Genomic DNA, 10,000 nt, shown 5'->3' with positions numbered 1-10,000 from the left:
TAAAGTTCCTGTTTTTTTGTTGTTGCTGTTTGCTTTTTTAATTTTTTTCTATATTTTTGCTGAATTTGTAATTTCTTGGACAGAGAGTTCATAGCCTTATGTCATCGTGTATGGTAACAGTAAGTGTAAACGTAATGTGTGTCACCTGTACAGAAATTACGTCAGGTCAACACGTGGATATTTTCTCTTAATAGTTATCTATGGGAATATGCATGAAATACAATAGAGAAAATGAAGATTTTGGCTGTATAAATCTTTTAATACATTAATACCAATTTACCCATTTGCACCTTAATTCTCAGAAAATTATTAATATCATACGCCAAATTACGCGGTCAGGATAATGAGTAGACATTGAAAGAAAGTTAGCTAATTAGCAAAACTCGTTGTCATTAGAGATAGGATAGCAACCAAATGCGACTTCGGGAGAAATAAAATTGATTTTTTTCCCAGCCTGCCCGAATACGCGCCTTTTTAACTCCTCCCCCCCCCCCCCCGGAGGGTTACTCAATGTAGTGGACTTTATGGCGGGGCTTCGCCCGAAAGGCACATCTCTTCCAGGCTGTAGGGATATTAAACGGTAGGGATTCTACGAGTTGGAGTTTTCAAAATTGTCCTTTATATTATATCATAATGAAAATAGGGTCGGGGCGGAGGTGCTATGTTTGCTGATCTTACGATTGATTTCAAGCAAATTATCCTGTTTCTGTCTTGAACAGGGTGTTCTGTCAAGCAACATAAATATCGAGTGAAATCAAGAAGCATTTTTTCGGGTTTATCCCGTCACATGGTAAACCAGCTTTACAACAAAAACACGCAACTTCTCTTTAATAGACCAATTCCAACATCAAGCATGTACATGAGGGCGGTCATGAGCAAAACGGAAATTGTCATGACAAATCATCAAATTCTCCCAACCAATACTACAAGAAATGTATGGAAAGCAGTAAGGAGAATTTGTATGTTGACATCAGGCCACATTACACAAGCTCCACTATCACGTGTTACCATTTCATCTGTTTATTGAAATGACCTGTCTTACACGACGTGTAATCTACTGATTTATTATTCTATTTTTATTCTTCTACTTTTCTACAATCCGGTTTGTTAGGTCACATAACCTAAAATGACAGTAAGTTTGCTTTTGTTCAATTTTATGATTCTTTATTGCCTGGAAACTTTTCTTTTTCGATCAACATTTAAATGGAGAAAATCATGCATTTACAGCAAACTCGTATTTCCTGGGTATAGGGCTTTAATTCCTCGTATCCCGTATGCGGATCACACTTTCCTGTCTTGTAAAGAAACTGCTGATTCAGCACAGCACTCTTGCAGCTGCCGAGCTGTCCTCCCGATGAGCACAAACTTTGTTCGTCTTGTTCACACGTGACCTCGTTGATGTATCTCGGAATCTTGTTAAAGCCCAGGAATGTCCCTGCAGGGCATTCCTTACATCCGCCGTTCGTTGTGTGACAGGCTGTGCTGGAGGTCAGTGTGCTGGGCCGGGTGGGAGCGCGAAGAGGGAGATTAGTAATGTAGGAGATTTGACGTTGAGACGCACTCTCGTTTGTAACAAGGTTGGGGAATTTACTCGCCTCCTCCCAAGTAAACGCCATGTACTGTCGACTGTAGCCTCCTCCAAGTTGGTTCAGCATTATTATTAGCTGTGCTTGCGTGTACGTCTTGCACCATAATGGCCAAACTCTCGGGATCTGGGGTTTTTGCGGGAGTGGTTTAAGCGGATAAGTTGCCCATTCCGTTTGGTTGCCATCTCTGTCTACAGAACCAAGTTCCTCTGCAGCGATGGATAGACCGCTGACTGTTGCTAACCGTAGGTAGCTGATAACAGTCGTGATCGTTAAAAAGAGCTGCAAACATATAGATTGTGATAATGTACGCCTATTAAACCGCAGACGGTAAAAATAGAAATTGAAATGAATGTGAATATAAGGCTAATTTTTTAATGGGACGTTCAAAGTTACCAAGATAATTTGGCCCTGTTACAAGCAGTTTTTTTATACACTACCCATCTTTTGCAATTGGCTTAAAAAATATCAGCTCCTTAATTCCTTCTCTCCTGTTAAACAATTCTTCCGCTTTCATTCCTATTTCTTCTCTTGCAAGACTTACAATACAGTTAAAAGAGTTTCAAGTAGTCTTTTTGTTCTCTTCTCTTCTCTTAGGTCTACTTTGTTCTTTCTCCCGTAATTTCACCTGAATGACCGGCTACCGCCTTTTATCAATCTTATAAAGCTGCATCTGTGTGATATTTTCATTGTGCATTAATTACAGTTATCTTATAGTTCTCGACAAGACAGTAGTACAGTTGAATTAACCGATTGAATTAAATTAACAGCGATAACTTGGGAATTTTTCCAGCTGAAACGGACTTCTACTCCTAAAATCTTAACGATTTTTGTATTTCAGTTTCGGGGATACTCACGCCACTCTTCGGAAAAAGGCTTACGATTTTTTTTTTCTCATTATCTTAACATCTTCAGAGAAGAGGAGTACTAACCAGTATTTTAGCGTCCATTTTCAGATAAGCGAAATCTTGCTGCAATTAACAAAAAATAAAACCAGGTTAGATTAATATCGGCAACTGTTTGCTATTAATGCTATTAATGCCACACGCAGTTTGTTTCGTTAATGGAGATGTTAGAAGCTACACTCTGGGCCATCCTTTTCAAGGTCACTTTGGTATCACCGTTATGACGTCATTAAGTCAGTGAATATGGTTCTCTTAAAAAATAATGGATACATAAAAGCTTTTAGTCTTGATACAATAGCCCTTTCTAGACTCAAGCGGCACGTGTATTTATGTTGAAATGAATTTGAAGTAAAAAAAAACCGAATAGCCGTTAACTTTGTACAGTTTGTGACTAGATTTAACCTTAAAGAAAAGATTTGTTCAATAGCTTTTCTTTAGTAAAAGCAAAAGGAAGGTGATTCGTCAGTATACAAGTACAAAAAATCTGAGCAGTTGACTGAACTCGAGTTTGAGTAACTTTCTTTCAGCCTATTAGGCACAATTCGTTTTAAAACGTCGATAGCAAACGTTTTCAAGCAGCTCTCGCGTTGATTTAACAAAAAATAGAGCAAAACATATTCTTATGTTGCAAAGGTTAAGTCTTAATTGTCATAGTCTATAAGATTCGAACTTTGGTCGGACACCGTACCTCACCGATTTCGCTGAAATTTGGCATGCAGTCTTGTTTTAGGGTCCTAACTACCAAATGGATATTAAAAAGTTTCAATTCTTTTTATTTTGGAAAATTTCGAGAAGGCCGATTTGAAGCGTCCGTGACGGCTCGCCAACATGGCGGATCGAAGGTGTTCTTGTTAGTTCGACACTGAACCTGCCGTCACAGTTTCTCGATCATACTTGGCATAGTTATAAAGAACTATCTTTCTTCTTTCTATATATCAAAATAGATTTGGCAAATGTTGAGTTTGGATGATCAACGGCCAAGAAGTTCGAAGGTATGTTAACGATGTTTTGAACAGTCTCAAATTTACTACAAAATGAAAGGCTAATAACTCCACTGTTATCTCGATTTAGAAGTAGCCATTTACCATGAACAAAGCTTGTTCATTGGTGAATTGATTCCATTAATAAAAAAATTGGGGAAATGTAACCGTTAAGAATAAAAAATTATGGAACCTCTAGTAAATTGGCCATTTCAGCGCCATTTCAGCGGATCAGCTCATTTAACAGCAAATAATCGGGAGAAACATGAAAGGGTTACAGTCGTTTACAATAAGCAGTTTCCATGTATTCTTTGCTTATCTGAAACAAATACATGATCTTTGCCAAAGATATGGCGATTTTTGAGCGTACGATCGTTTCTCCAATTTTTATGTCGGCAACTTTATTTTATTTGTTGTCGAGATTATACGCTGTTGTTATTCAATATTCGTTTCACAAGAACTTCTGTTGCTCGCATTTCCCAAATCACTGTTTAAGAAATTGCCCATTCCGTAACAGGGTCATTCTTACTTTTTCTTTAAAAATTACTAGGAAAGCAAGAATGTTATAGAACGGTTTTATACTAGTAAAAATACCTGTCAGACAAAAATTCAACTGTTTGTGTTATCTGGCTGTTTTCACAAATATGCAAATTTAGGAATTCTTAAAGTGCCTATCTTTAACTATTTCACGCTTAAAGATTCCTCTAAATCTTTTCGCCTACCTTTAGGACAAACGAAGTTTTGTGTCTCCAAGCAGAATGCTCGTTATCAGCAATGAAAGTCGAAGAGATACAGAAGCTCGAGTAAAATTCTAACTGCTGTGAAATGAACATCGTTTGAGCTTGACCGTATTTATAGATTGCTCATTTAACAGCAAATAATCGGGAGAAACATGAAAGGGTTACAGTCGTTTATAATAAGCAGTTTTCAGGTATTCTTTGCTTATCTTAAACAAATACATGATCTTTGCCAAAGATATGACGATTTTTGAGCGTACGATCGTTTCTCCAAATTTTTATGTCGGCAACTTTATTTTATTTGTTGTCGAGATTATACGCTGTTGTTATTCAAGTATTCGTTTCACAAGAACTTCTGTTGCTCGCATTTCCCAAATCACTGTTTAAGAAATTGCCCATTCCGTAACAGGGTCATTCTTACTTTTTCTTTAAAAATTACTAGGAAAGCAAGAATGCCATAGAACGGTTTTATACTAGTGAAAATACCTGTCAGACATAACTTCAACTGTTTGTGTTATCTGGCTGTTTTCACAAATATGCAAATTTAGGAATTCTTAAAGTGCCTATCTTTAACTATTTCACGCTTAAAGATTCCTCTAAATCTTTTCGCCTACCTTTTGGCCAAACGAAGTTTTGTGTCTCCAGGCAGAATGCTCGTTATCAGCAATGAAAGTCGAAGAGATACAGAAGCTCGAGTAAAATTCTAACTGCTGTGAAATGAACATCGTTTGAGCTTGACGTGTATTTATAGATTGCGCTCGAGCTCCGTTAATTAAGTTGATTCATTTGGCGATCAGATAAAAATCAATGAATGATCAGAGTTATTAAAGTCCATTTCTAAGCACGAGAGACACGGAAGTTTGTTTCAGAAGCATTTATGCATAGAAATACCGATTTATTTTTGAGAGGTAAATCTGCATTTATAATAGCTGGGAGTTTGGGGTGTTTTTTGGTGTTGTTTTTTTTTTTTGAGGGTGCTCGGGGGGGGGGGGGGGGGTGAAAGTGGTGCCTTCGTATCCTCTTTTGTTCTTTTACACAGTGGCCTGAATTTGGAACAGTTCGGGGAATGGATTATCAATTACTCTTCGTTATGCCATGTCACCCCTTAATGTGGGAGCGCCGTGCCTCAATTCACGATAAAAAATTTATGGCCGCCCGGTCCATTTATGTAGTTCTCCGCCAGGTCTCTCAATAGGCAGGTTACGAGCCTAGTGGCCCATCCGGCCGGAGCTCATACCGGTTTCCGCAACGTGAAGCGACAACGAGTATTTTTTACTCCACCCGGATGGGATGCTATTCCATCGCAGGGTTACCTCCCTTCCCGAAAAGCTAAAGATTGACTGGCAATCATTTTTTAACCTGGGTAAGGAAAGGGACTCTGGGAGTTGAGAGGCTTTCCAAAGAACTTAACGCATTGTCCCCCAAAAGCTCTATCCAGGATTGTTTGGTCCAGAGTCCAGCGCAGTGACAATTATTAGGCCATCACGCTCCCCAACCGTGAAAGAAAGTGCAAAAATCTGCTTGTATAAGCCCTGGGGTTGTACAGTTTGGTACGAAATGTGGGCTTTTAAATGTGTTAATTAAGTTTATTCATTTGGCAATCAGATAAAAATCAATGAATGATCAGAGTTATTAAAGTCCATTTCTAAGTACGAGAGACACGGAAGTTTGTTTCAGAAGCATTATGCATAGAAATACCGGTTTATTATTGACTGACGCAGTTAAAAAATACTCGGCTTCTAGCGGTAAATCTGCATTTATAATAGCTGGGAGTTTGGGTTTTTTTTTTGGTGTTGTTGTAGGAAGGCGGGGGGAGGGGGTGGAAGTGGTGCCTCCGAATCCTCTTTAGATCTCTGACACAGTGGTCTGAATGTTGAACAAAAGAGCTCATCTGTTAATAAGCATAATGCGAGCTGATTTTGAAATGAACATGACTTTAAGTTTGTGTCATCAGTAATTATCGTGTTCGAAGAAGGCGTGGCTTACTCGCGGCAAGAACAACATAACAGTGAAGCTAACACATTTTCCTCATTGATTTGAAATGAATTTCGAATCAATTCTTTTTAGGGCAAGTTAAAAGATACAAATGTTTTTCGTCCAGATTTTTACAAAAAAAGCAGGTGAGAACTTGGCTGTTTTTGTTATCTCGGACTTTTTTTTTTATTAAAGTCGAACCTCTCGAGCTCCATAAGGACACCTCTCGTGATGCGTCATGACTTACATCACGTATGTCCTTATCGCCGACCTAGCTAGGTGAACAAAGGGACTACCGTAATTACTCGAATAAGCGCTTATTAAATTTTTTACGCCTCCAGTGCGGCGCTTATTCGAGGGCGGCGCTTATTAAAAAGTTTGACGCCACAAAGAATCTAATCCTTTACATTTATTAAAATAGGGTCCCCTGATTGCCAAAAGTCGTCTCTTGCTGAAGATTGTACTGAAAAATGTTCAATAGAAAAACTGAGCGGTAAAACAAGCACTTTGAACTGCAGAACGTCGCTTTTCATGGAAAGAAATGTCCAAGTTTGTTTAAGAGTTGCTTTGTAGTTCTGTTTCTAGTTAAACAGATTTCCTTGAATAAGCGCCGCATCGGGACTGCGGCGCCGGGGGCGGCGCTTATTCGAGGGCGGCGCTTATTCGGGGGCAGCGCTTATTCGAGTAGATACGGTATGATAGTACAGAGGCTTTCCGAAGAACTCAACGCAATATCCCCCCAAAGCTCGAACCGGGATTTAAAAATCTCAAAAAAGTGTAAATATGAATTGTAAATCCACTCATAGCGGTCTGGCCTTACTAAAACCTGGAGAGAGAAAAGACAGTGGGCAGATAAATGAAAGCTGTTCGAGAGTACGCTGTTGAGCAGATTCTGTGAAATTCCCCTTTTTATCCTTTTCTCTCATAAGCCCACCCAATTCGAGGCCCATATATTTCTTCCAAGTCAACTGTCAAAGTTTAAGGCCACTTTTTTCCTACCAGGTTACCGTCTTGAGAGTTTTAAATTTTATTAAATCTTGGTGACACTGTCCCTTTAATTCATTAATGTAATTCAAATCAGTTTATAAAAACGTTTTTCAGAAAACAAGAAGTTTTTTTTAATTTCGCTTTAAGCCACCGCACCCCAACCACGGATATAAGACCTACCACATTTAAAAGCCCACATTTCGTACCAAACTGTACAACCCCAGGGCTTATACAAGCAGATTTTTGCACTTTCTTACACGGTTGGGGAGCGTGATGGCCTAACAATGGTCACTGCGCTGGACTCTGGACCAAACAGTCCTGGATAGAGCTTTTGGGGGACAATGCGTTAAGTTCTTTGGAAAGCCTCTCAACTCCCAGAGTCCCTTTCCTTACCCAGGTTAAAAAATGATTACCAGTCAATCTTTAGCTTTTCGGGAAGGGAGGTAACCCTGCGATGGAATAGCATCCCATTCGGGTGGAGTAAAAAATACTCGTTGTCGCTTCACGTTGCGGAAACCGGTATGAGCTCCGGCCGGATGGGCCACTAGGCTCGTAACCTGCCTATTGAGAGACCTGGCGGAGAACTACATAAATGGACCGGGCGGCCATAATTTTTTTATCGTAAATTGAGGCACGGCGCTCCCACATTAAGGGGTGACATGGCATAACGAAGAGTAATTGATAATCAATTCCCCGAACTGTTCCAAATTCAGGCCACTGTGTAAAAGAACAAAAAAGGATACGAAGGCACCACTTCCACACCCCCCTCCCCCCCCCCCCCTAGCCCCCTAAAAAAAAACTACACCGAAAAACACCCCAAACTCCCAGCTATTATAAATGCAGATTTCCCGCTCAAAAATAAACCGGTATTTCTATGCATAAATGCTTCTGAAACAAACTTCCGTGTCTCTCGTGCTTAGAAATGGACTTTAATAACTCTGATCATTCATTGATTTTTATCTGATCGCCAAATGAATCAACTTAATTAACGGAGCTCGAGCGCAATCTATAAATACACGTCAAGCTCAAACGATGTTCATTTCACAGCAGTTAGAATTTTACTCGAGCTTCTGTATCTCTTCGACTTTCATTGCTGATAACGAGCATTCTGCCTGGAGACACAAAACTTCGTTTGGCCAAAAGGTAGGCGAAAAGATTTAGAGGAATCTTTAAGCGTGAAATAGTTAAAGATAGGCACTTTAAGAATTCCTAAATTTGCATATTTGTGAAAACAGCCAGATAACACAAACAGTTGAAGTTATGTCTGACAGGTATTTTCACTAGTATAAAACCGTTCTATGGCATTCTTGCTTTCCTAGTAATTTTTAAAGAAAAAGTAAGAATGACCCTGTTACGGACTGGGCAATTTCTTAAACAGTGATTTGAGAAATGCAAACAACAGAAGTTCTTGTGAAACGAATACTTGAATAACAACAGCGTATAATCTCGACAACAAATAAAATAAAGTTGCCGACATAAAAATTTGGAGAAACGATCGTACGCTCAAAAATCGCCATATCTTTGGCAAAGATCATGTATTTGTTTAAGATAAGCAAAGAATACCTGAAAACTGCTTATTATAAACGGCTTTAACCCTTTCATGTTTCTCCCGATTATTTGCTGTTAAATGAGCAATCTATAAATACACGTCAAGCTCAAACGATGTTCATTTCACAGCAGTTAGAACTTTACTCGAGCTTCTGTATCTCTTCGACTTTCATTGCTGATAACGAGCATTCTGCCTGGAGACACAAAACTTCGTTTGTCCAAAAGGTAGGCGAAAAGATTTAGAGGAATCTTTAAGCGTGAAATAGTTAAAGATAGGCACTTTAAGAATTCCTAAATTTGCATATTTGTGAAAACAGCCAGATAACACAAACAGTTGAAGTTATGTCTGACAGGTATTTTCACTAGTATAAAACCGTTCTATGACATTCTTGCTTTCCTAGTAATTTTTAAAGAAAAAGTAAGAATGACCCTGTTACGGAATGGGCAATTTCTTAAACAGCCAGTTGGGAAATGCGAGCAACAGAAGTTCTTGTGAAACGAATATTGAATAACAAAAGCGTATAATCTCGACAACAAATAAAATAAAGTTGCCGACATAAAAATTTGGAGAAACGATCGTACGCTCAAAAATCGCCATATCTTTGGCAAAGATTATGTATTTGTTTAAGATAAGCAAAGAATACCTGAAAACTGCTTATTATAAACGACTGTAACCCTTTCATGTTTCTCCCGATTATTTGCTGTTAAATGAGCTGATCCGCTGAATTGGCGCTGAAATGGCCAATTTACTAGAGGTTCCATAATTTTTTATTCTTAACGGTTACATTTCCCCAATTTTTTTATTAATGGAATCAATTCACCAATGAACAAGCTTTGTTCATGGTAAATGGCTTGTTCTAAATCGAGATAACAGTGGAGTTATTAGCCTTTTATTTTGTAGTAAATTTGAGACTGTTCAAAACATCGTTAACATACCTTCGAACTTCTTGGCCGTTGATCATCCAAACTCAACATTTGCCAAATCTATTTTGATATATAGAAAGAAGAAAGATAGTTCTTTATAACTATGCCAAGTATGATCGAGAAACTGTGACGGCAGGTTCAGTGTCGAACTAACAAGAACACCTTCGATCCGCCATGTTGGCGGGCCGTCACGGACGCTTCAAATCGGCCTTCTCGATATTTTCCAAAATAAAAAGAATTGAAACTTTTTAATATCCATTTGGTAGTTAGGACCCTAAAACAAGACTGCATGCCAAATTTCAGCGAAATCGGTGAGGTACGGTGTCCGCGAACTTTAAAAAAAGCTCGAAAATTATGGA

General features: G+C 38.7%; 2 protein-coding genes across 2 annotated transcripts in view; both read right to left on the bottom strand.

Annotated features, from left to right (window-relative positions):
* Positions 1-10,000, bottom strand: part of LOC144642517 (uncharacterized) — a 109,390-nt gene that overhangs the window by 8,728 nt on the left and 90,662 nt on the right. The gene's annotated exons all lie outside the window — the stretch shown is intronic.
* Positions 1,147-10,000, bottom strand: part of LOC144641685 (putative skeletal organic matrix protein 8) — a 37,716-nt gene continuing 28,862 nt past the window's right edge. The window contains exons 2-3 of the mRNA XM_078500717.1: positions 2,519-2,557; positions 1,147-1,868 (exon numbers count right to left, since the gene is read on the bottom strand). Coding sequence (XP_078356843.1) covers positions 1,200-1,868; positions 2,519-2,536 — 687 coding nt within the window. The 5' untranslated portion in view covers positions 2,537-2,557 and the 3' untranslated portion in view covers positions 1,147-1,199. The remainder of the gene's footprint in view (positions 1,869-2,518; positions 2,558-10,000) is intronic.

Source organism: Oculina patagonica, chromosome 2 (genome assembly GCF_052425735.1).
Source record: "Oculina patagonica isolate OP01 chromosome 2, crgOcupat, whole genome shotgun sequence".
Classification (NCBI taxonomy): domain Eukaryota; kingdom Metazoa; phylum Cnidaria; class Anthozoa; order Scleractinia; family Oculinidae; genus Oculina; species Oculina patagonica.
This window is presented reverse-complemented; position numbering and strand designations above follow the sequence as displayed.